This window comes from Tarenaya hassleriana, unplaced genomic scaffold (assembly GCF_000463585.1).
Source record: "Tarenaya hassleriana unplaced genomic scaffold, ASM46358v1 Cleome12, whole genome shotgun sequence".
NCBI lineage: Eukaryota > Viridiplantae > Streptophyta > Magnoliopsida > Brassicales > Cleomaceae > Tarenaya > Tarenaya hassleriana.
The window spans coordinates 2867641-2893224 of NW_010962392.1; the positions used below are offsets into that span (position 1 = coordinate 2867641).

The 25584-nt window shown below is 40.2% G+C and overlaps 7 protein-coding genes across 14 annotated transcripts; 4 read left to right on the forward strand and 3 right to left on the reverse strand.

Annotated features, from left to right (window-relative positions):
* The first annotated feature begins 1479 nt into the window (after positions 1-1479).
* Positions 1480-2144, forward strand: LOC104806755 (ethylene-responsive transcription factor ERF022-like). Its single transcript, XM_010531807.1, has one exon. The coding sequence runs from the start codon at positions 1557-1559 to the stop codon at positions 2124-2126; it is 570 nt and encodes a 189-aa protein (XP_010530109.1). The 5' UTR covers positions 1480-1556; the 3' UTR covers positions 2127-2144.
* Positions 2145-6406: 4262 nt separating this feature from the next.
* LOC104806756 (11-beta-hydroxysteroid dehydrogenase-like 5) lies at positions 6407-8988 on the reverse strand. The gene is made up of 6 exons (XM_010531808.1): positions 8662-8988; positions 8189-8381; positions 7481-7566; positions 7269-7400; positions 7001-7165; positions 6407-6914 (listed from the first exon to the last, which is right to left on the reverse strand). Exons 1-6 carry the CDS (start codon positions 8848-8850, stop codon positions 6597-6599), a joined length of 1083 nt encoding a protein of 360 aa, XP_010530110.1. The 5' UTR covers positions 8851-8988; the 3' UTR covers positions 6407-6596.
* A 345-nt stretch (positions 8989-9333) lies between these two features.
* On the forward strand, positions 9334-10511 carry LOC104806758. 3 transcript variants are annotated; one of them, XR_770658.1, is made up of 2 exons: positions 9334-10123; positions 10228-10354. XR_770658.1 is itself a non-coding variant. In XM_010531812.1 (2 exons), the coding sequence occupies exons 1-2, from the start codon at positions 9821-9823 to the stop codon at positions 10491-10493; spliced, it is 561 nt and encodes a 186-aa protein (XP_010530114.1). In that variant the 5' UTR covers positions 9334-9820; the 3' UTR covers positions 10494-10511. The 3 variants fall into 3 exon arrangements, 1 of the variants encoding a protein (XP_010530114.1); XR_770657.1 differs by having other exon boundaries at positions 10231-10354; XM_010531812.1 differs by having other exon boundaries at positions 10236-10511.
* Positions 10488-13082, reverse strand: LOC104806757. 2 transcript variants are annotated; one of them, XM_010531811.1, is made up of 5 exons: positions 12976-13065; positions 12505-12579; positions 12052-12386; positions 11494-11618; positions 10488-11370 (listed from the first exon to the last, which is right to left on the reverse strand). In XM_010531811.1, the coding sequence occupies exons 2-5, from the start codon at positions 12552-12554 to the stop codon at positions 10705-10707; spliced, it is 1176 nt and encodes a 391-aa protein (XP_010530113.1). In that variant the 5' UTR covers positions 12555-12579; positions 12976-13065; the 3' UTR covers positions 10488-10704. The 2 variants fall into 2 exon arrangements, with proteins under 2 accessions (XP_010530113.1, XP_010530112.2); XM_010531810.2 differs by lacking the exon at positions 12505-12579 and having other exon boundaries at positions 12976-13082.
* Positions 13083-13174: 92 nt separating this feature from the next.
* On the reverse strand, positions 13175-15291 carry LOC104806759 (immune-associated nucleotide-binding protein 8-like). 3 transcript variants are annotated; one of them, XM_010531816.1, is made up of 6 exons: positions 15184-15291; positions 14550-14781; positions 14101-14378; positions 13851-14015; positions 13632-13766; positions 13175-13512 (listed from the first exon to the last, which is right to left on the reverse strand). In XM_010531816.1, the coding sequence occupies exons 2-6, from the start codon at positions 14779-14781 to the stop codon at positions 13306-13308; spliced, it is 1017 nt and encodes a 338-aa protein (XP_010530118.1). In that variant the 5' UTR covers positions 15184-15291; the 3' UTR covers positions 13175-13305. The 3 variants fall into 3 exon arrangements, with proteins under 3 accessions (XP_010530118.1, XP_010530116.1, XP_010530117.1); XM_010531814.1 differs by having other exon boundaries at positions 14550-14813; XM_010531815.1 differs by lacking the exon at positions 15184-15291 and adding an exon at positions 14862-15169.
* Positions 15292-15775: 484 nt separating this feature from the next.
* LOC104806760 (regulator of nonsense transcripts UPF3-like) lies at positions 15776-19246 on the forward strand. Of its 3 annotated transcripts, none has more exons than XM_019201734.1 (13): positions 15776-16104; positions 16345-16451; positions 16535-16729; positions 16903-16982; positions 17143-17241; positions 17359-17482; positions 17577-17680; positions 17812-18043; positions 18120-18281; positions 18381-18476; positions 18573-18694; positions 18787-18845; positions 18989-19246. In XM_019201734.1, the coding sequence occupies exons 1-12, from the start codon at positions 15965-15967 to the stop codon at positions 18823-18825; spliced, it is 1500 nt and encodes a 499-aa protein (XP_019057279.1). In that variant the 5' UTR covers positions 15776-15964; the 3' UTR covers positions 18826-18845; positions 18989-19246. The 3 variants fall into 3 exon arrangements, with proteins under 3 accessions (XP_019057279.1, XP_019057280.1, XP_019057281.1); XM_019201735.1 differs by having other exon boundaries at positions 15777-16104; positions 17580-17680; XM_019201736.1 differs by having other exon boundaries at positions 15778-16104; positions 18135-18281.
* An 893-nt stretch (positions 19247-20139) lies between these two features.
* On the forward strand, positions 20140-24042 carry LOC104806762 (putative methylesterase 14, chloroplastic). The gene is made up of 5 exons (XM_010531820.2): positions 20140-20778; positions 21458-21697; positions 22314-22457; positions 22961-23095; positions 23676-24042. The coding sequence occupies exons 1-5, from the start codon at positions 20530-20532 to the stop codon at positions 23946-23948; spliced, it is 1041 nt and encodes a 346-aa protein (XP_010530122.1). The 5' UTR covers positions 20140-20529; the 3' UTR covers positions 23949-24042.
* Positions 24043-25584: the final 1542 nt, after the last annotated feature.

Below are 25584 nucleotides of genomic sequence, written 5' to 3' on the forward strand. Positions count from 1 at the left end.
GATCCGGGCCGAGACCAGTCCGAGTTACGTCAGATGCATCTGTAGCTTAAAATCAAGAAAGGATAAAGTCAATACCTTCTTAGGGTTCAACAGGTAATCGTATAGAGTCTTCTCCTCCCAGATCACAGCCATGTTCTTGTTAGCCGCGGAGTATGAGTATCCTGGAGTTGTCCCAGATTGCCTTCCGAACAACCCGTTCAAGTTCGGTCCTGTGCGTATAAAATTCCAATCCTATAAACATCCGAAATCCGTATATGTGCATACAACAACGAAAACATAGGCCGAAACGACGCATCTAAATAGATACTAGGCGAACAATCACATAACTCTGCGATTAAAGCACTAAAACCGTATAATCCCCGTTGAAGCAACAACGAACGAAGGTATTTCGCGCCACGAATCGCTTCGGCCGACAACATAAACAAAGAACATCCAGATGGGAAAGAACCATACAGAAGATCACAGATTATCATGAATCGAGGAGACAGAACATAGAGATCCAAACACAAACGATCACGAGATAGGGAGAGAAGACGGACCTTGCTTATGACCGGCGCCTTTTTCAACGGTGTGGCACTGCGCACACTTGGTCCTAAAGATCTTCTCTCCTGCCTTGGAGTTCCCAGGCGGTGCTTCGTCGAACGACGCCATCTTCTCCAAGAGATCAAACGCTACACAGAAAGAGAGGGGTAGAGAGGGGGAGAGAGAAGGAATGAGGGATGAAACTCTTGATCGGTGGCAATTGAGAAACGCGTTTTGAAGGGGTTAGGTCTATGGAAGGTTCGAGGAAACACAGGTCATGGCCGCGTGGGCGAACCACACCCACGGAGTAAACGGGCCACAGGTCACCCTTTTCTTAACTTCCACGTGTAATATTTTTAGTGGCTGATTCTAAGTCGGTCACTATTTTATTCTACATATATTTCTTTTGTAATGGGCTTTGCAATGGGCTCTATCGGTCAAATCAAACTGATATATTTCTTTTGTAATGGGCTTTACATAGTTTAAATGTCTTACTAATTTCACGAGCCAGTGTTACTAATACTATGACTCTGATTATTTAAATTAATTTATAAAAATTACGAAAATTAATATTCCTTTCATATATCTTTAATCAAATCAAACTGATATCGCTTATTGTTTTATAATATTGTTATCAATATTATAGCAAATATATTTTTCTAGAACTATCTATGTGTGATCTATGGATATAGATTTATAGGGATAAATGCAATCATAAACTATACCCTTGACGGTCTTTAAAAAACAAAAATAAAGAATTTTAAGCCCGTGGACCATGCATGCATGACAGCATATCCCCACTCTAAACGTAACTACGTGGAAGCTTACTTCTCCTCACGCCTACTGACTTTCCCAAGTGATCCCCACGTACCCCTAATTACCATTTGCCTTTCTTCGCTCTATATAAACACGCATTCACTTATAAGCACGGACCACTCAATTCACTAACATATACACTAACAAGCATAATATATCCATACATATATATATATTTACATACAGACACGTTACAAACACATATATTATAAACTTTTATGGAGAACAGTAGTCTCATTGGTCAACAAGTTCATAGCTTCACCGTTAACCAAGTATCCTACAGAGGCGTACGCCGGAGAAAATGGGGGAAATGGGTATCCGAAATCCGACAACCCGGCAAGAAAACCCGGATTTGGCTCGGCAGCTACGATTCGCCCGAGATGGCGGCCGCGGCCTATGATGCGGCGGCGCTCCACCTCCGCGGCCAGGGAGCCCACCTCAACTTCCCGGAGCTTGCCGGAATTTTTACCCCGCCAGAAAGCTCCGCCGCTGAGCACATTCAGGCGGCGGCTCAGTCTGCTGCGATGATGGTGAAGTCTGGCCGGTTTCATGGCCAGAATCCGATAACCGACGAGTTGGGTTCTGGGTCAGGTCTTGGCCCAGTTCGGGTAGGGCTGTCGCCGGCTCAGATTCTGGCGATAAATGGGTTTCCGTTGGATTCACCGGAGAGGTGGTGCATGGACTTGGAGTCCGTACACGTGAATGATTACGAAGAGCTGTACGGGCAGTATTTTGGTTACGAGAGAGAGGACTACGTAGAAGTGCAGCTTCATTCTCTTTGGGACTGATCTACTATTCCAAGTGTTTGCATATATAATTATAACTAGAATTATATATTTATTTATTAATCTCTTTTGTAAAGATTGTTATATAACGAAGTAAAACACAATATGTTTTACTTTTTCATACCAAAAAAAATAAAAAATAAAAAAATATGTTTTACTTTTACCGTATAATTGGATTTGGGTGAATTAATAAAGTTGGTTTTTCTTGGTTAAAAATCTCATGTTTACAGATGATATTATGTCTAAGTGATTTTCTACGAATTCATCAGCTACAGAACAACAACATTTAATTGATTTTATTTTGGCTTCCACAAATATATATTGTTATGCATTTATTATATTCGTGAGAAATAAATTTCCGTCAAAAAAAAAATGAATCAATAATTTGTATCCTGCTTTGCTTTTGCTAAAGTTTGATTTCTAATCTAAACCAAAAAGATTAAATATAAGGTATCAATATTTAGTTAAAAGAATTGTTTTTCGTAATTTTTTTCTATTTATAAATTTAAGAAAAAGTTCAACTTCAATTTATCTAAATTTACCACATAAAACCTTTAGTTACAAATTACTAAACAAATATCTCAATCTGTATCAAATATATACTAAATCGATAGTGCCGTTCATCGATAATTACATCAATTTGTGTCAATTAGATATATCAAATTGGTATCGATTAAACACAAATTGACCAAATTGTAGTATTTATTTGCCAATTTGAAAATTGAGATATTTATATAATAGACAAATTGGAGTATTTTTTTTATATAGAATTTTACGTGTCACTACTATATATAATATGACGAATAGTTCTACACATTTGCCAATTCTTTTTTTTTTTCTTCCAGAAATTACTATACAACCATCTGTTAACAACCACAATTAATATTCTCTGCTAAATCATAAACCGGTTAATGGATTTTTTTTATTATGTATTGTTCCGATTTCATGTATGAATTTTTAACGAATTAATTAAAAATCTAAATAGAACAAAGGACCAAAGTCAAACCACACAGTGGTAAGAACTCAACTACCATACGAACCGTGTGACAGTGTACGATGAAATGTAATACAAATTAAACTTAATAACATAAAGTTTAATTTTCATAAACAAATTCTATTGGTTGGAACATTCCGTGTGGAGCCCGCAGACAAAAGAGGATTCTCAGACGCCGTCCGAATCTCGTTGGTGGGTCCTCTCCTTACCAAAGACTGCCGACTAATACTAGTAATGTTTTTTTTTTTTAATATATGCTGTTGAACCTTTTCTTTTACAAAGAACATTTCTCATGGAACGTGGAGAGGATCCTACAAGTAATTTAAAACTTAGATACGAGGAACTCAAATTTGGCTGCTCTAGTCTTATACCTGAAAGAATTTAAGAGTGGGAGAATAGAATTGGTGTATGAATGATCAGACTCTGGGATTCAAGAAAAATACAGGAGAGGTGTTCTCCATTGTTATTTTATTCAGAACGTTGCAGCAGCATTTAACCAAATACAGTGAAGAGCATAAAGGAAACTAAATCATAGTATATGGAAATATTATGATACATGAAACAGAGAACGGCAAGAGTGATATTCTCTCTGTTTCACACGCCTAATTTGAGCAATCAGATGTCGACATCTACTCCTAAATTACTCCATGGGCTGTACCAATCTTCAATGATCCCATAGTCCATCTCGTGCGTATGTGTGTCCATCATCGTCACAACATGGGCTTTCTCATTATGTTGCTTCTGTGATTGATCGTGATGTGGTTTTGGTTCAACATTCCCCCTCAAGATTGGTTCGGGGAGATCAACGATGCCAATCTTGGAGAGAGAGTTGATGAACACTTTGACGTTCGATCCCTTTGTGAAGATATCAGCCAATTGATCATTACTCTTTGTATAAGATGTGATGATGATACCTTGTGATATCTTTTCACGAACGAAATGGCAATCGACTTCAATGTGCTTGGTCCGTTCATGGAATACGGGATTCTGAGCAATATGCATGGCGGCATGACTATCACAATGAAGTGTGGTTGGTTGATTGGTAGGAACGCCAAGATCTCGAAGTAATCCTTTGAGCCACATAATCTCGCATGTAGTGTTTGCCATAGCTCGATATTCTGCTTCCGCGCTTGACCTCGCTACAACTTGTTGTTTTTTGCTTTTCCAAGTCACCAAGTTTCCTCCCACGAACGTGCAATATCCTGTTGTCGACTTGCGATCCGTTCTATCTCCGGCCCAATCTGCATCACAGTATGCTACTAGCCCGGTATGATTGTTGCGGTTCATCCAAATGCCTTTCTCAGGAGTCCCTTTGAGATATTTCAGAATTCTTTCAACCATACGCCAATGATGAGTAGTGGGTGCATGCATCCATTGACTTACCTGTTTCACAGCAAAACATAAGTCAGGACGGGTAATGGTAAGATAAATTAACTTACCGACAACGCGACGATATTGCTCGATGTCTGTGTAGAATTCCCCCTCGCGTTGGTCCTTGTAATTTTCTTCCAAAGGGGTTTTTGCCGGCTTTGCTCCAAGTTTTCCTGTATCATGAAGAAGATCAAGGAGATATTTTCTTTGGGAGAGAAAAGTTCCGGTTGGGCAACGCATAACTTCTATGCCAAGAAAATACTTAAGCTCGCCTAGATCTTTGATGTCAAATGTGTTATGCAAGAAATTTTTAGTCGAATTAATGCCCTCAATGTCATTTCCTGTAACAATAATATCATCAACATATACGAGTAGAACGATTATACCCGATGTGGTATTCTTGGTGAACAAGGAATGGTCAGATTCACTGCGGGTAAAAGAGGCATTGATGAGAGCCGTGTGGAGTTTGAAATACCATGCACGAGGCGACTGTTTGAGACCATAAAGGGATTTACGGAGCTTGCAGACTTTATTAGGACCGAGTTGATCGCGATACCCCGGTGGCGGAACCATATAAATTTCTTCCTCTAAGTCTCCTTGAAGGAACGCATTTTTAACGTCCATCTGCCACAGAGTCTAATCAAGATTAGTAGCAAGAGATAATATAACACGAACCGTGGGTAACTTGGCCACCGGAGCAAAGGTTTCGGTATAGTCTTCGCCGTAAGTCTGGGAATATCCTTGGGCAACAAGGCGCGCTTTGTGACGTTCTATCTCACCATTGCTCCGAAATTTGATCTTATAGACCCACTTGCTCCCAATGATATTTTTGTCCATAGGTTTATCAACGATTATCCAGGTATTATTTTTCTGCAATGCATTCAACTCTTCCTGCATCGCATCCTGCCAGACCGGAACATCTTTTGCTTGGCGATAAGATTGCGGCTCACTGTATGTATCCAATTTACTAAAGAAAGACAGTTCGTTAGATTGCAAATGGGTACAGTAGTCTTGAATTGGATATAAAACAGAATTACCAATAGTCTCTCTGCCATTCTTAGCTCGTCGTTCCTGAATTCGGGCACTCCGACGCACTCCATCGTTGGTGAGCATGCTGCCTCGGGGAATTTCGGGATGCCCAGCTGATGTTGAACCATGGGCTCCACCGATTTCATTTTCCCGAAGATCTGAGTTGCTCCGATTGGATATAGACGGAAGTGCAGAAGAATCATGGGCGGATGACAGGGGGAGAGAAGGGCTCGCACCATCGCCTAGGGTCGAATCCCCCTGATTCGAGGACTGTGGAAGATCAGACGTGGCATGGGGTGATGAAGACGTGGTTTTGGTTCAACAATACCTGTTCAAATCCAACTATAAGAGAGATAATCACCCGAATTTTTCCAATCTTAAAAGATATTTGGATAACGGTATATGGTGAATTTATGAATTGTCAAAAAAAAAATTATGGTATTAAATGTAGTTTTATTTATTTTTTTTGGTAGTATTTAGTCTAATGGGATTTAAACTTACGTGGAGAGAGACATTTTGTACTCTCTTCAGTCTTCACCACTAAGCCATTACATGTAGTTAATAATATAGAATACCTTTCTTTTAAATATTTAAAAACGAAAATCATGTACCTAGTATAGATAATTGTCGGAGATAAAGATAGCGGGGTGAATATTTCAAAATCTATATAGTTTCCACTTTATTATTGTTTTTAAGAATTATATATATTCGAATTTTTTTCAGTTTGGTTCGAATTTATTATTTTTCTAATTACTTATTTCAATAAAAAAAAATAATTATTATTATTTTTGTAAAATAATTTTATATTTTTAAAAAATTATTTCATAAAAATTCAAACAGCAAATAAATCCCAAAAAGTTTTTCATTCTCTAAATTCATGACGCAGACAAAAGTAAATTTGCATCTCACAAATTTTATGAGATTGTTGTGTATCCTCAAAGACAGGATCAGATTTGTCTCTGCATTGTCCGTAGAGAGAGTGATAGTGTCCTGAGAAAAAAAACTTAAAACATGGCATATATATATATATGAGCATGACGATCCGACAAGCAACAACTTGATCCTAATCCTCTCGTGTCTCATTCACTCCTATGGATCTCTTGGACATTGAACTGCGCGAACCGAGGTGGGCTGGCCGGAAACTTCCTCGGCGACGATCCTTCGAGGGACGGTTTCGCCTCGATAACGGGAGTCCCTGTCCCGATGAGCGAGCTTCTCCGAGAACCCTCGGTCGATATGAGCAGTCTTAACGTCCATCTGAGCACATTCGGCGTGAAAACTCGGTAGAGGAGAAACACGTCATACCAGCTCGGGAACTTCACGTAGGCGTCTCCTCGGCAAGCTCCCGATACGATCATCTTCGCGAAATCTTCCAGCGGTCCGCCACTCGCCGGTACCTGGATTAATCGTCAGGGACGTAGAATTTCTCATACAACATTGAATTAATCGATCGTTACTCTTTCCATTAAAAAGGAAAGCTTACTTCTCGTTCTTCCTTCCATTGCATCTCCGCTCCTTCTTCCAACATGAACTTCCCTCGGGTCATATCGCTCCCGATCCACCCGTGAGTAGCGATGGTTATTCCGATTTCCCCGTTTAGCTCGAATCTCAGCGTCTCGTAAAAGTTGACAAGAGCTGCTTTCGCCGCCTGCACGTCGGGAAAACAAGACCGAGCATTTTTATTACTATACAATATAATATCTCTAGGAAATGCAAGAACAAGGAATGTTTTTCGGGATCGTAGTACAGACGGAATAAAGGCTCATCCGAGGAAGAGGCAACCAGTTCTCGACGGATGCGTTCACGACGATCCTACCGTTGCTCTTGTGAAGGTACGGCAAGGCAACGTATGTCGGGTAAACATTTCCCCAGAAGTTGATGTCCTGAAGATTCAGAGACGGTAAATACGCAGGACATATCCACGGATCGGAGATGAGACCAGCAATTAGTTTGTCTTAATTACCAGTAGATGAGGAAACACAGTTGTGTCGGTCACATCCTCGAAGTAAAACGTGTGCCCAAGACTCACTGTATTCACCAGGTGATCCACTGTAAATCACGTTTTTACATGCATTAATTTACAATATTTACTCAAAAACAAGAAGAAAATTTCACTCAAGGACGAGTTATCGAAACTATATGGACGTGTGCTAGGTTGTAAATTTATAAAAAAATATAACATAAAACGTTGGAATTTCCCTCAATCATCGTTAAGAAATACAATCAATAAGAAACAAAACCGTATATGAATCCATTTAGCATGATACATTCGGTTAATAACTTAACAAACCAACCAATCACAATATAAAAACCAAATGACTATAATTTTTCGTAAAATCAATAAAAACATAAATTTGATTCGAATCAAACCGAATAAAAAATAACCGAAAAATCCAAAAAATTCTTTGGGAAAAAAATAGTACTTTTAGTCAATAAAAATTGAACCGAATCGAATCCGAATTGGAATAAAACTGAACGGAATTCAATATAAAACTCAAACTATTATAATTTTTTTAAAACTGATAAATAGATAAAAAAAAATTTGAAATTATAGAATGGTAGCTACAAATTCATCCTACATTTTTTTTACGAAATATTAATTTCTTCCATAACTCTGAACTAGATCTGTTAAATAAACAAAGCTTATATAAAACACAACCGATATGATTACCGCGACCGTAATAGTTGAAGGCGTCGGTGATGAATCTACGACACTGATCTTCCTTGACAACATCAGCAGCGATGATCATTACATGTTTTGCTCCCATCTCTCTGGCTTTGCTGCTGATCCCTCGCAGCCTCTGTTCTCTCCTCGCCACCAACACCAGATTCGCTTTTCTCTTCGCGTACTCGTACGCTATTTGCTGCGTTTCATCATAAAAAACAGATAGTATCCCAATCACCCCCCTCCTCCTCAGATCAAACACTATACTTACACACATACACACACATATATCCTTTTGAACAGACGTGTAAGACAAAACTGTCCATAATCGCAGTTCGAGTTCACGTATGCGTGAGTGAGTGAATACCCATCTCATAAAACGTGTCCAAAATTGTTCTTTCCCTCCTTCTGTGCACAAATACTCTCACTCTCTCTCTTTCTCTCTCTCTCTATATATATATACATGTATATGTGGGTACCTCTCCGACGGCGGAGGAAGCTCCGGTGACGACGACGACTTTGTCTTCCATGTCTTCGGTGCCGAAGAATGAGTTGTAAAGCCACTCGCATGCGCTGATGAAACACAGAGACGGCCATGCGAAGGCCATCACCACCATCGTCGCCGGTGGCGCCATCAAGTTCATCACTGTGTTCAGCAGATCCACCATTTTCTCTGTTTTCCTTTTTCTTCTTTTCCTTTTTGGGGGGAAGATGGAGAGATCAGATCTTCGGATCAGGCGATCAAATCGAAGGAAAAGAAAAACGAAGGTGGTGGTGATGATGATGGGTGGATAAGCTAGAGAGCTAAAATGATAAAAAAAGAAAAGAAAAAGAAAAATGGTGTTTTGACTTATAGCGCTGGATGATCAACACCATGGTTGCATGCAGAGTGGCTTGCAGAGCCACGTGTTCTCTCCTACGTGTCTTGGAGTTTTACGGCGATTAAGTTTTTAATGATCTCGAGTTTAAGAGTTTAAACCGAACTAATTAATTTTCAGACATCACATTCAAATGTCATCATATCTTATGAGAACATGGGACCCACGATCTCTGACATAATATCTTATGTGGCACGTTAGCGCCCTGATATATTCAAATGCAGTTTTCCTGTGCAGCCTGTTGTATTTTCTATGCAGCCTGCGACAGTAGCCGCGCCACAAGGGATTGCTTAATCGGATTTCGGTTTGGTTATATTCGAATTCGGTTATTTTTTTAAAAAAAGATTACTAAAATCTACAGAATACGGAGCCGCCATAGATCTGTGGAGCGTCGGTTGCATTCTTGCTGAACTATTCGCCGGAAAACCTATCATGCCGGGAAGGACAGAGGGAAGATATTTGTTGTAGGTTAACAATGTTTTGTCCTGGTGGATTGTTTCAACTCATGTATCGTTCAAACCCTTTCCCAGGTGGAGCAAACGCACAAGATCTTTGGACTCTGTGGTTCCACCGTCTGAACACTGCTGGCAAAAGGCAAAAGTTTCCACTTGCAAACAAGTTTCAAACCGCAACATCCTTATTATAAGCGCATCCTTGTAGAGACGTTCAAGAATTTCCCGTCTTCTGCCTTAGCTCTCTTTGACAAGCTCCTAGACTCGGGGCTGGGCTTCTTCAGAGCTAACGAGCTTTGTCTTTTTTCATGACATCTAGTGCTTTCTTGGTTTGCCCCCTGTCTTGTTGCTTCATATATTGCTTAGTCTTCTCATCTATTTCTCTGCAGTTTTTCACTATGGAGCCACCCCTTGTGATATATCAAGTTTGCCGAGGTATCCCTCAAGCAAGGAACTCGATGGCAAGGCCCGGGAAAAAGAAGCTGGAGTTCCAGAAACACCGCGTTGTGGAGCTAAAGGCTACAAGACCCAGCAACGTGCCTGTTGCACTGGGAGACTTGTCTTCTGGTTCTTTACACAAGAATGGTGTAGCCTATGAAGAATCCACAACGGTAACATTGAAACTGAGTTGATTCCATAGTCTTTAACCCTTTCTTTTACGTTTTAGATAACGTCCCTTCGATTCTTGATGTGGTTTCGGAATTACGTGCGTAAGAAGAGCAGAATGCACTGCTCGGGTCCCTTAATGCCTCCTCGTGGGAGTATTGTGATAAGTGTCCCACATCGGAACAAGAGAAGTCTGCAACAAAGAACAACAAAGATGCTGCAGACAAGGTGTATTTACAATGGCAGATAGCTGGTGTTCTTTCAGAACTCGCTCTACCCATGATGTCTAGATGTTTCTTTTTTCTTGGGTTTGGGGATGCAAGTAAACGTGTATATGTAGAAAATGTTGTTAAGTTCTGCAAGTCAATCTTGTAGGCAAACTTTTCAGTCATTTCCAGCAAATACAGAAGGTTTTCAGACAGCAAATACTTTCAACAAAACAAGAGGTGCGTTATTATCACATACAAGCCAGCTAAATAAGATATACATTTGGCTTGACAGAGACACACCTCGGTTACATATTATATGTTATAGAAAACCTCTGCTCTGCTAACTTGCGGTTCAGTCACTGACAGGAACATGGCATCTACATATCCTGCTTCGGTTTCCGACTAAGTTCCGAGTAATGACCGCCCATCAACTGCAAGATCTCCTCCCACAAGTTTTCTGATGAAGCTCCACAGATTAAATCTGAGCTACATGCGGCGGCATACCAGTAATTTGATTCGATTTCCTCTCTCAGTTGATCTAGCTGCCAACCAGCGTAACCGACAAAAAATTTGAAGTCTTGTGGCATAAGCATTCCTTTCTTTACAAGTGCTGCAGCATCATCCAAGCTGTTTCGAGCACCAAAGCTTAGACCCGGCATGACTTCTTCAAACCCGGGTAGCTTAGCTTTATCACCTGTTTTTAACAAGAACATGCTTGCTTGAAGAGGCCCACCAAAGTACAAGGGACAATCTGAGAATGTGGAAGCGAGTTCGTTATTAGTTGGTTTCATGTGCTTGATGTTTTTGTGAAGCGGGCGGTTGATGACAACCCCGAATGGCCCTTCTTGCGGATGTCTGGTCCCCGATCTCAGAAGAAGCACCACAGTTCTCTCGAATGTTCTAATACCGTCCAGCTTCTCTGTGGCGACTAGGACACAACCAGTCTCTGGAACAGGAATAGGATGTGCCCATTTCAGGCCGAAGGGTTTTGACTCCTGAGACGCTGGTGCTGGTTTGTGACCCTCGGATTCCGCTTTCTCTGCCTGCGAGGATTGTTTGGAAGGTAAACACAATTTGTCAGCTTCCTCGCATATTCATTCCATCAGACCGTGTTAATGAGATAAAACTGCATATGAATTCATTGGTTACAAAATAGAAAACATTGCCTGCTCCTTCATGAACAAATTTGCTCTGAACTCTCTCCAATCCATATTCAGGCCATGGGACTTTTGAGACGCAGATTCGTCCGATTTATTTCCGTTCGAGAACTTGTTTCCCTGAGAAGCATCTCCTTCAGGAACAGATTGGCTCCACAATTGTGAGAATCAGAACCAACAAAGGCAAATTTCAAAGACAAGAATCACAAATCCTACTTAGCATCTAAGAAACCATTTCCAGCAAAAATCTTGTAATCCCACACGCAATCTTATCATAGTAATGCTACTAAAACCATGAGATTGCCTTTCAAATAATTGAGATGTAAATCAGTTAAACAACATGACAAACAATCGTTCAAGGTTGTGATTCGAGACCTACACACACAGACACACACGAACACACGCACTAAGGCATCGATTCTTAAGCACTATTTCAGTCCATTAGGTTCAATCCCAAGCCGTCAAACAACCAAAATGTAACCGATCAAGCAGGATCTAACACGATAAGCATCGAATTCCACAACATCGGCCTTCAGAATTGACAGTCAAAGCACGATTAAGCCATACCGGAAGCAGAAGCATCGCCGTTGCCCTTCTTTGCGGTGGCTCTGACGAACAAAGAGCGAGACCCAGAAGCAGAAAGCTTGCGCCTGAGAACCCTGATCTCCAAGGCGCTGAACTTCCCGAGTTTCCCGGAAAACGGTTTCTCGGGAATCGAGTTCCTCGACGACAACAAGATAGGGTTTCGAGTCGCCGCGTCCTTCAGATGGAGGACCCGCAGATCCATTGAGGACTTTCTAGGGAACACTCCGATGAGAGCGATGCTCGGAACTTTTCTTCGTTTACTCGGGAAATTTTTTGATCCGATAGAAACGATGAGAAAGAAGAGAGGCTGAGGATTTCTGCGAGTAACATAAAAACAAGAGATGCGAGAGAAGACAAGAAGGGCAACGAAAGAGAATATGCTTTTCCTTTTAACGGAATTATCGTAGGTTGTTTTTACCATTTTACCCCTCTTACTTTTCTCTTTCGCCGTTAATCCTACCGCCGGCGCAAGTTAGCAAATGCATACCCCCTCGTCGTTAATTCTTACAGCTAGCACAAGTTAGCGCCGCACGAGCCACCGGAACAAAGTGAAGAATCACCATTGTTTGGAAAAATCCCAAAAAAAAATCATTAAATGGGAACTAAAATATTCCTACCAAACTTTTTCAATTTTAATATTCATACTAAATTGTTAAGCCACAATTTGATTTTAAATAAAAAAAATATCATATACTTTACTTTCCACTAAATATAAAAGTCGAAATTACGTGTTGTATGTATGTTTTTATGAATTAAAGTCGAAATTTTCTGCAGTGTTTTTGCGCTCTCTCATTCTTGGAAGTTTCTGAAACAGGGTTGCATTACACAACATGTGTGTATACACACAGACACGCATATATCATATATATATATATATATATATGTCATATGTGTATATAAGCATACCTCATATATATGAAAATCTCAATACAAATGATAGGAGAAGTAATTTTCTGTGGGGTCCATGGACATGGTTTTCTTCTTCCACCTTCCGCCGTCATCATTCTCAGCTCCTGTTTCTCTTCATTTCCTTTAACATCATATTTGTAAGTTCAACTCTATAGCCATTTTTCAACCAATCCATTCAGCATTAACAATGGAGAGATACATAATAAACATGCATGCATGACGATGATGATGCGAAGGTAACATACGCAAATCTATCATATACGGACATAAACGGAACAAGATCAACTTCAAGTACGAGGAATCAATCTTTTTTCATCATATGAAATCTCAGAGGTTGATGCACTTCCCCATTTTTTTGCGGAGCTCCTCAGTCTCTCTCTCAGCCTTCTCCAGGTTCTTTCTCAGATTCATGATCTCATCGATGGACCTTTTCTGAACCTCGTTCACTCTCTTCTCCGCTTCCATTCTCGCCGCTTGTTCTTCAGCCAGCTGCTGCTCAAGCCTCGTCGCTGTTTCTTTCAGCTTCGTCTCCACCTAGAAAATGGGGAGAGGAAAAAAATCTTTATGGTTGCACCATCAATGCGTCGCATACGTCAACGGAAATGTTAAAAAGAGAAGCGGCTTGTACAAAAAGAAACAAAGTGCCGAATTACCATCTCTGTGATTCTGCCCAGTTGCAGTTCATATGACTTCTCTATCTGCTTCTTCAACTCTGATATCTCTTTCTTCGAATAGCCCTTCAACGACTCAATCTCCTTCTGCTGGTCCCTGAGCTTGATTGCCTCTTCCTGAGAAAGGATGAAGCAATTCTTAATAAGAGCATTTCTCTAAGCTAAAGCGATCTTCATAAACCGATTTGAGTGTTACTTCACCTGTAATTCGCGGAATAACTCGTCTGTGTATGGTTTCCCACTGTTCCTCCTCACAACGGACTCGACCAGCGTGAGAAGATTCTGGATTTGCTCAGCTTTCTTGCGTTTTTCTTTAGTTTTGTTATCAAACAACGCCAACCGATTGTCACAAAGAGCGAGAATTTCCTACAACCATGCAAATTCAACGCAAGGAGCAAAGAATAAGTGTTCATCTGGATCAACATTTCGGGACAAAGGTAAAGATATCGACCTTCAGGAACTCGGGGCAACCCTGGGCCAAATACTCCTCCAGTGTCTCGTCATTCTCCTCCAATTCATCACCCCCGGTGAAAACAACAATCATGTAGTCAACAATTTTTGTCCCGAAAAGGGTCTGCAATTGACGGAGAGCAGACTGTTCTTCTTCAGTTAGCCGGCCCCTAACCGAGAAAACCAACAGCACGGCATGGATTCCATCTTCAGCCAAACTTATGCACCTGACAATCTCTTTACCAATGAATTCGGTGGCCGTGGACAAATCAAACAAACCTGTGCCAATCACCAGATTAACATCCCATACATTGAAAGAAAAGGGTTATGATGACTCAACTGAAATCATTCCAAATTCAATAACTCCAACTTGGATCAGCTATACCGACGATCTTACCGTTTTAAAATCATACCACAATGTAATTGGATTAATGAACTAATTTCACTTACCTGGAGTATCAACTACATTGATGATCTGACCATCTTCTAGTTCAACTCTTTGTGATTCACACGTGCTTGTTACACCTATTGAACTTGCTCTTGACTTAAACGCCTTTCTTCCAAGGATGCTGTTCCCCGTGGCGCTTTTCCCGTTGCCTGTACGCCCAACCAGAACTAGGGTTCGAGCCGGGTTTGACGGCGAAGCCAATTCCCAATCATCCTCCATGACGTCTCCACCCATCTGTGAAAATTTCATGTATCCTTGTTGCAAAACTAGCAAATTTTGACAGAGAGATTAACAAATGGAAATAAAGTTTTGACCTTCAACATAACCATACAGCAACTTGACCCAGAAAGGAACAGAAAACGAGAATTCAGACCCTCATTCAATAGCTCAAACAGTTAAAATATCCAATCTTTTTTGGTGAAACACATGAAATTTTCTTCCGAAAAGCCAGATCGGTAACAGATGCAACGGCTGGTTAAGATCAAAACATAAAATTCATGAGACGACCGAGCGAAAAGCAAAAAGAAGAACGACGATGGGAAGAACTTTACAAAGCAGCCAAACAGAGTTAGAACACGAAGAACAAAACCCAGAACGAAACGACGAAGCAATCGAAGAAATCAACAAAAAGGTTACTTGATGGAAGAAGCTGAAGCGACGAAACCGAGATTACAATCTTTGCCACAAAGGAAACAACTTTTTATTCACTACTTCTACGGAAACAGTAATACCCCCATTTCAACAGACGTCTTCACAAACACTACTAAGACTTTTTCCTATCCAATAGCGCGCAAATAATCCATTAGTCATTATCCACCGTTGGATGCGTCATGCTTTTTATCCTACGGTCCAAACGTGATACCACCTGGGTCAGATAGGCCTAATGGAACCTAGTCAAAGTTAGGCCCAACAGTGACCCAATAGTCCAAATGTCTGGTCCAAAATTAGCCCACTTAACTTACCAGTCGGGCAATTATCCAGTGTCTCGCGGGTCACTGATCAGTGTGATAAACACCGTCCGATGTGAATGACCTCCGTCCAATTGCCAAAACTTAAAAACCGCCATACCTTTAGGGCCTTAACCAAATGTAGGCCCATACATCGGCCCAATACATCTCCACGTGCTTTTTTTCCTTTGTGATCCGACGGTCCAAAAAGTTCCACAGAAACACTTCTCTCTCTCTCTCTCTCTCTCTCTCTCTCTCTCTCTCTCTCTCTCTCTCTTTTTAAAAAAAAAATTATTTTAGGCATTCGCTGTGTCTCCTAGAGAGAGTGGGAAGAAGAGAGCGAAAAAAAGGGACGAATTAGGGCAAAATTGCGCAAATTTTCGGAGTTTGATTTGTTCTTCATCTTCTTCGTCTTCGTCTTTGGTGTCTCATTTTCGGCCTGTTCGAAGGATTTAGGGTCCCGTGATCTCATGAAGGATCTGTTGCAGAAGAGGAAAGTGGTTGTACGGCACTTGCCGCCGTCTATTTCTCAGTCGGATCTCTTGTCCCATATCGACGCTCGTTTCGCTGATCGTTACAATTGGTTTGCTTTTCGTTCTGGGAAATCCAGGTAGGGTTCTTTTGGCCTCTTTATGTACTGTTTCCAGCGTATTTGTGATCCTTGTGCTAAACGTCTCGTCTCTTGTTCTGAATATGCGGGTGTTTCTGGTCAACCATTTGTCTTTAGATGATTTCTTTTCTCTTTTAGAACACACGTTTGGAGAGCTGTTCCAGGGTTACGTTTTCACGGCCCCTGTTAAAAGGATTCCTGCTTTCGAGCTTATTTTGGGTTTTTTACCTGCTTCCTCAGCCATAAGAATCAGAAGTATTCTCGGGCCTACATAGAGTTCAAGACTCCAGAGGATGTTTGTGACTTTGCTTCCTTTTTCAACGGCCATGTGTTTGTTAATGAGAAGGGTATCTGTCTGTCTCTGTCAATTGTCTGCGTTCGATTAAAACAATATGATCCGTTGGATATGTGATTGTATTTCTCCTCTTAGGTGCTCAATGCAAGGCTGTAGTTGAATATGCACCTTCACAGCGTGCGCCAAGACCATGTGGCAAGAAAGATCCTCGTGAAGGGACTATTTGCAAGGACCCTGATTATCTGGAATTCCTTAAGATCATCGCAAAACCTGTTGAGAACCTTCCGAGTGCTGAAATACAGTTGGAAAGAAAAGAAGCCGAACAGTCTGGTGCGTATTTCAGGAACAATATATGTTCGTCATTCTTTTTTTGGGGTGTTACTTCTATTTCAGGAACAATATATGTTCATCATTCTTTTTTGGGGTGTTACTTCTACTCTGAGGAGAGCAGTATGCTTCTATTCCTGTAACGGTGAAATTTACCATCTAAAATTACTTCTCAGGGACGACAAGAGACACTCTCATTGTTACTCCTCTTATGGAATTTATACGCAAAAAACGTGCTGCAGTGATTGAAACTCAGGTGCATTGTGCTTTCCCATTATCTTTTTCTTCCAGATATTGGAGCTCTATGCTTAGTCTGTCTTATGGAAAGTCAGTGTTACCTTGTAGTGGATGTCAATGTATACTTTATCCATTTTTTAAGAGAATTTAGTTGATCCCTGGTTTGGGTTCTACAATAGGGTTTGTCAGATGTTCGCAAAGCAAGCAGAAGAGCCAGAGCTGCCTCTGCAAACAAGCCAAATTCAAGATCTTCGAAACGAAGCTCTGAAAAGAAAAAGGTGCTTGTCTAACGAATGTTGTTCAAATAGTCTTCCTAGTCGTTGTCCTCTCTCTCTCTTTCTGTTCCTAAAGAAAATTATTCAGTTTCTCATTTTGAATCTTTCTTCCCTTATTAGTATGTTGCAAAGGACCATGCAAAGAACATGCTGCAAAAAGCTAAGTCAGCCTATGTAGCGAGCTTTAAGCAAGACAATCAGCATTTAACTTCAAGTGAAAAGGAGATCCCTGAAAATGAAACTGGTAATCAATCAGGGACATAATTACTTTTAATAATTTCCATATTCCTACAAGTAAAGGCCCTTGGCCTTTCTAATTTGCTTTCTAATTGACTCAGCAGCAGTCTCTGTTATCGAGAGCTCTCTCCCAGGAATTCCTTTGACTATGGAATCTGGAAAGAAAAAAATATTGCTTTTGAAAGCAAAAAACCAAGACAGTTCTGTAAGTTTTTTGCGTTTTTAGAAAATTCGTCATACTTATCAGGTAGTTTGATAGTCTAGTCTCAGAAAATCACAAGCCATGCATTTGATCATTCTTTCTGGTTCTGTTTTCTAATGTATTTGCACATTCAGAACCCTCTGCCACAGTCAGAGCAGCAGATTGAAACATCTCCTGTTGGAAGTTCATTGGCTTCCAGACAAAACCAGAAGAGTGATGTTGGTGGGAAGTTGATCAAGGGCATACTTCTGAAACATGAGCCACGACAGAGCCAGTCTTCATCTTCTGTCCAGCCTCAACAAAAAGCACCATCATCTAACATGGAAAACAGCAAGCGACCTCCTCGACCTGCCAACACACGGGCAGGTAAGGAGAGATGGGTTTTGATCAAACTGTTTGTTGAAGTTTTTTTAGGTATTCTGATGACATGACACAATCCCAGATGGTAAATTTGCAGGTAAAGACTATCCTGGTCCTGGCACCCTCGGTGAAAAGCAGGAGAGGCGCATGAGAAACAAAGAACGACCTGATCGTGTTGTGTGGGCTCCGCTTCATCGTGCTGATGGGTTGAGTGTTGGTGAGGACCATCTGTCATCTTCAGCAGGTTATATTTCTGCTATTAATCGATAATTAAGTATAATGTTTGTGGTTGAGCATTTCTTCTCTGTTATTATCTCAACGTAACTTGTTTGTGATGTTCCAGCCAATAATGGAGAAGTGAACGGCGAGAACCTTGTCCAGAAGACTGGGGAAGTGGCAGCTTCTTGTGGTGGCCGCCATTCATATTCTATGGAGAATGGTTTGCTAATTTGAAGTCTAAACACGCATCATGGCTTCTGTATTTCATTAGTTTGAAGACATCCGGTCTCACTTCTCAAATTTCTGAATCATGCAGGTTCTGCCAGACATACCAGTCGTCGTATTGGAGCACGTAGTAGAAAAGATGACGGCCTTGGGATGACTGGTGATGGCAAATCTTTGAGAAGAGGTGGCAGCGGTGGTTCGAATTCTCACGAGGCAAGCCAAAGCCTTTTACAACGCCCTCAAAGTTGCTTTACCTCATGTAACCCTGCACAGTTCTTGTAATACTAATTTTAATTTTGTTGCAGAAACAAATGTGGGTTCAGAAGTCTTCTTCGGGGTCATGATGTATCTACTCTCAGATCTGGTAAGCTTGGAATGGGACGGTTGTACCTGAATCATGATGAGTCATAAGATTTATGCACTCTTGCAGACTTTAGGAACATCAATTTTTGAAGCTCTGTTCACCAATCTTATGGTTGTTTCTTCACTAACCTTTTTAACTTCCAGGCTCAGTGTCAGCCACAACCATGGAACTTGTCCTGAAAGGGACAATCAGATACTTTACCTATCCTGTTGGAGTTTGGGATTTCAGAAAAATGGTGGGAGTAACTATCAACAAACACTTGGTTTGACGGAGACTTTGGTTCAACGGCTGTAAGTGGCATCGGTTTCATAAGTTTGCACATACTGTGACCCTTCTTCTCACATAGGAATAAGTTCGGATCAAGGAATGCATATAGTCAAGTATTATCTGTTTGAAAGAGGGAAAGTTACTATTTGATTTTGTCGTGTTTTATATCTATAAATATTGTAGTCCTTTATCTCGAATAAAGGGGACCGCTCAAGTCTCTATCTCTATTATGGTATCAGAGCTGAACACTAAATGTGGTTTAGGATCTCTAAGTCCCCTCGATTTGAAAACTCCTATCGTTGACCCGACTCCTGGTAAAACCCTTAGATTTGAAAGAGTGGCTACTGCTTCACGGAGGGCACAGTTCTGGAGAGGCCTCTCCTTTGGTTTGTGGGTTTTCGTGAAAGGAGACCATTGATGAGAACTTCTCCGAGTGAAAGAGTGGTGAGATATAAACTCAGGAAAAACGCTGCCGAGTGTGGGTTTGGGACAAAACACTGTTGTGGGTTTTTTTCCCGGGTTCAATGGGTAGTGGATGTGACTGCAGAGTTTCTGATATGAGTTTTAAAAGATTCTGAAGTTTCGTATTTGTACAAATGATTGTCCTGAGCGTTTTGCATTTGGATGATAATAGTCTTCTTTTTGGTGCCCTTCCTTACAATTTCTACTACTTGAGAGTTGAGGCATTCATTAGTAGAGATTTGCTGCAAATTTGGCAGAATTTGTATAAAAAAAGGTCCAATTGAAGCTACAAGTTGTACTGAAAAACAAATCTGGGATTTAATTCTCAATCATGCCAGTCACATAAAACAAATCGGCGATTCAGGATGATTTTGGTAAAAAAGTTAATTGTATTTTCCGATTATAAATGTACAGAAAAGAGGAAAACATCGCGTGGATACTCTTGATCGGTCTATTAATGCTCAGGATTTTACCAAATTAAAATACATTAACCGTGCTAATGTAGAAACTGTTTCTGTGGTTGGCTCTCGTCCTTCCACGAGGGGGGAGAAAGGGGGTAAGGCAAACGAAGTCAACCCGGGGACGGACCTAACAGTCTGAACTCACAACATACGGAATCTCTCATAAACTGCCAGATTTCGGCGTCTTGTCCGAAAATCGTCTTTGTTCTGTTTTCTTCTTCTTCTTCTTAGGTGAGGAAGTGAAAACGACGCAATTAATAACCGATTGCTTCTTCACCTACTCTTCTTTCTCTCTCCTCCAACCATTTGCATCTCGGAATAAACTTAAAAATAATCCGAAATAGGGCCTGGATCTTTGGATTCTTTGACTTTCTGGGGACAAGCATACAGCACAACATGCCAATTTTCAGGGAAATCTCTTGAATTCCCTCGGTTTTCCGTCAGAAATCCGTGAAACCAGCTTCTGGGTTTTGCTCTGTTGTAGATTCGGGAAGATGGGTAACAAGTTTATCTGCATGAAGAAGAAAGATACTAGAGGAGGAGATGGATCCAGGAGCAAGAGACTCAATAGGTCTCAGAGAAAATTGCTCGCTGAGGAAGAGATGTTGCACCGACGAGCTCTGTCCATGGCGATTCATCAGGCTCAGCTTTCCCAGAGATTCGACGGATCCATGTCGAGACGGGTCGGGTCCACCAGCTCCAGGAGACGGACGCTCTCTGACCCGTTTTCCAATGGCAAACAGGTCACTGAATGAATCTCCATAGCTACAACTCTTTCTTTTTCTTTTTTAAAGCAAAATCCGACCGGGTCTTTGCTTTCACTTCTGCGGTCAATTTCCATGAATTATATAACTCAACGAGCCTTTTGGACTGTCGATCTCTGATTCGAAATGATTGTCAAAAGACTTTTTAAGATATGAAAAAGAAAAAGTGGGGGAGGAGAGAAGGGAAAAGGTCATTGCACAAAAAGTGCAGAAGAGAAGCTTCTTATGAAAAGTTTCTTTATCAAGAGATAAACGGAGATACTGTGTAAACAGTGATTCATCTATCTCGTTATCGAACAAAGATAAAGGTCTCGGATTCACAAGCAAAAAAAAAAAAAAAGTGATCTTGAATCTCTTCTGTGGACACTGGGTTGGGACCAGATGAACTGTAAACCCCACAATTCAACAAAAAAAAAATGCAGACAACTCTGCCATCTTTGGGGAACTTTATATTCTCTGATTCTTTGTTAAGGTTGTTTGTGTGTTTGGTTTTGCCACTTGCTGTGTAGTTCATGAAACTGGCTTATTGTCGTGTTTAGAACAACGAGAGAGTGAAAAAAGCTTTGTTTTGGGAGGGATGAAAAAGTGAAGAGCTTTGTAATTCGTTGTTGATAATGGAACTGTGTAAATTCGCTCTCTGATATTTTGGATTTTGAAGGTAGAGGAATTTTTGGAGAGCTTGAAAGTGAAGAACTTTGTACTGGTGCACGGAGAGGGTTTTGGAGCATGGTGTTGGTACAAAACTATCGCCTCGTTGGAGGAGTCCGGCCTTTCTGCAACTGCGCTCGACCTCACGGGATCCGGATTCAATTTGAAAGACACAAACAGTGTCCGTACGCTGGAAGAATATTCGAAACCTTTGATCCAGCACCTTGAAAATCTTCCTGAAGGAGAAAAGGTTAGAGTTCCTCTCCTTCTCGAGTCTAACTAGAGATTCTAGAAGGTTACTATTTGATTTTGTCGTGTTTTATATCTATAAATATTGTAGTCCTTTATCTCGAATAAAGGGGACCGCTCAAGTCTCTATCTCTATTATGGTATCAGAGCTGAACACTAAATGTGGTTTAGGATCTCTAAGTCCCCTCGATTTGAAAACTCCTATCGTTGACCCGACTCCTGGTAAAACCCTTAGATTTGATTGATTCTACCTCAAAGTCAGTCTTCTATATCGATCCCCACATTTAAAAGTTTGTGATCTTTCATAAACTCAGCCTAACACTTGCTCATGATCATGCCTTTCATGGGCTTATTAGCGATGGTTTAAGAAAACGTTGTTGTAGGATTCAGACCAGAACATATGGTCATGCCAGACAATGACGTGTTTGGAAGTGTGATTATGTTTGGATTCATTTCAAGCCGTCTTCTATTCCATTGCTTTGTTAGGATTTCTGCTATAGATGGATTAGTTATGGTTTGTTCTCTTATGTTTTCTTGAGCTCTCAAAGGACAGTGACTTTATACATGTGCATGAGATGACAAGGCATGGCCATGGCCGCTTTCGTATGTTCATGCAGGTTATTCTGGTAGGTCATAGTACCGGAGGTGCCTGTGTTTCCTACGCCATGGAGAGATTTCCCGAGAAAATCTCGAAGGCGGTATTCATTTGCGCAACGATGGTCTCTGATGGACAAAGGCCTTTTGATGCATTTGCTGAAGAGGTAATAATAATACTACCAATCTACGCATGTTTCCTAGTTCATATCTGTTTCGTTTTCAGCTGTTTTCATAAGTTTCATTTCGAAACATTTGCTTTCGGAAGGGTTCCGCCACAAGGGTGTCTTGCAGGCAAACCTTACCTTAAAAAATGATATGAAATATAAATTTTATTTTTCTGAAACTACGTCCGAGAAAACCCGAGAGTTTTAAGAAGCCTGATGCATCGTCTCGTAGAGTCGTTCTCTCACATTTTGTTTACAAGATGTCTGAATGAAACTGAGATCTATTGATTTCTTGGTGGCAAGCTCGGGTTTTCATTGCTACAGCAGTCCTTGCCATTCGGTAAATATGTTTTTGGTACCGAGTTTTAGATGATTCATCTCGAGGATACTTTGTGGGGTTTGTTTGTTGATTAACCTAGTCTCTTCTCATGCAGCTTATATTTTGTTTTTTCGGCCGGGTTTTGTGCTAAAACTCTTGAGAAATATTTTTGTGGAAATCACAGCTTGGTTCTGCAGAGAGGTTTATGAAAGAGTCGCAGTTCTTGATCTACGGCAATGGCAAAGACAACCCTCCGACAGGTTTCATGTTCGAGAAGCAACACATGAAAGGGCTGTATTTCAATCAGTCCCCCACCAAGGTAAATCTCTCAAAACACCCGTCTCCTAATCCCGAAAATGTCATCCCTCGGCGTTTGTCTGCGTTTGCATTTGCATCTAACATGAACCATCGCACAATTGTCTGCGCTCGGGGCCCGGTTCGACCATCTATGTACCTCCACTATTAAGGATGGATGCACGTCGGGTATCCGAGCTTTCTGATGTACTCAGCCTCGATTCGGTATTTGTACAGTTCGGGAACGGTTTATTCGGTTTTATAAAAAAAATGTATCAAATTAGAACCGAACGTTATTCGGTTCGGTTTGGATCGGGTTGGAACTAAATTCCCGAACTGAAGTGTCCAACCCTAGATACGAGTACTTGGCCAACAAAACTCGAACTCGAACCCACGGCTCGGGTTTCCCAACGCCATCCACATGATCTCGTACTCGCCTCAGCCAAATATCCGAATTTCCGATACTCGCAAGATGGATATATATATATACCAGAGGATACCCGGAATTTGGGTACCCATGTCCATAGCTATTTACCATTTTCCTGAAAATCCCAAACTCTACCACTGTATTAAATACACGATCACTGGTGTTTTGTTGTGTTCAGGACATTGCATTGGCAATGGTGTCGATGCGACCGGTCCCGCTCGGTCCGATGATGGAGAAGCTGTCGTTAACGGGGGAAAGGTACGGAAGAGGCCGGAGATTCTACGTGCAGACGCTGGACGACAGGGCGCTCTCGCCGGACGTGCAAGAGAAGCTGGTGAGGGAGAACCCTCCCGAAGGAGTTTTCAAGATCAAAGGCAGTGATCACTCTCCTTTCTTCTCCAAGCCTCAGTCTCTCCACAAGATTCTCCTCGAGATCGCTCAGATTCCTTGATAATAATCAAGGCAATGTCACTTGCTTCATTTTAGATTTTGTTGTATACGTTTATATATCTATTTATTAATATATATATATATATATATACACACACACTATTCTACACTATAGGTCAATTTCGCTTTTACGTATCATCATAAAAATATCGTAAAATTGATATAAAATAATAAATTCTTAAATAAATAAATATTGTTTTAAAAAGAATCCTAAAATTGAATTGATAATCAATATAAAAAATAAATATATGTTTTTATATAATCGAAAAACTAAAATGAAAATAATCAAAATTTATTTTTAAAAGTTGTAAAGTAAACAATGAAAATGGTACCCGCCAAACTTTATTTGTTTTTAATTGAACAAAAGCAATGAAATGGTATCCGCAGTTGATGAATGGAATGATTTTGTATTTTTGTTCTCGAATATTCCACAACGCATTTCTCATGTGCTTCAAGATCGAAATTAATTGTTATTAATTATATATTAATTCAGAAAAATATTTCTCATGTGTTTCTAAAGCGAAATCTAGCGTAATTGATTTTGGAATTATTATGGAGCTGATATATGCATGCATTTTGGAATGCACATAAATAACATGCTATATTTGAATTCACTTAAAAGTGGTTTACAAGCTAAAAGTGCGTTTCAAAAATTGGATGAAACTTCAACATTCCAACAATATAATCTGGTTTAATCGGTTTTATATTGCAATCTAAAAAAAAAAATTCATATATTTTATTATATTTATATTTGATTATTCATTATATACTACAACCGCAAAAACTTAAATAATTATTATTCATAAAATATTATTATATATCGATATAAAGATGGCCCATGAAAGCAAAAGTTGGGTGAGAGCATTATGAGTATACACATAAATACAGACTCTTTGAGATAATGAAGGAAGATCTCTTGAGAAAGAACGAAGCCCCCCACCCTCACCATCCACCCATTAATGTGGAAATCTGACTCATTTGCTTTCCCAACTTATTTCATTATATATATATATATATATATATATAATACAAGAGATTTTGATTTATGGTTGCACGAGTTAAATTCCCCCGTTGGCTTTGTTTGAATTCTGCTATCCAACTTTAGACACAATGGGTCCTATTCCTTACAAAATTTGTCTCCCTAGTGTGGGTTATCTACTCAAGACGAAATTGTCTGGATGCGTTTTATGGTAATCGTTTTCAAGATACGAATTACAATTATATACAAAAACATCAATTGTTTAAGATAATCCAACGAATTATGAGAGTTCGGAACACTTTGGAAAAAGGTTTTAGAAATTTTTGTTGGATAGAAGAAAGCGTTAAAAATGGGAGGGAAAAAACTGATCAAATGGAAGATACATAAAATGGAGAGAATGAAGGCACTCCCTCTTTCCTTTTTTCTTTTCATTAGATTGGGTTATTAAAATATTATCCACACGGCTAGTTAAATACGTTACACAATATATATATATATATATATATATATATATATATATATATGAACTTTGTTAATGCAATAATGAGTGTTCTAGGAGATTTATTACAAAAGAGCCGCCTACGCGCCAAATATCAAAATTCTAGATTAAACCCGTTTTTATTTTATAAGTTATAAAGATATATATGGATTGAATTCG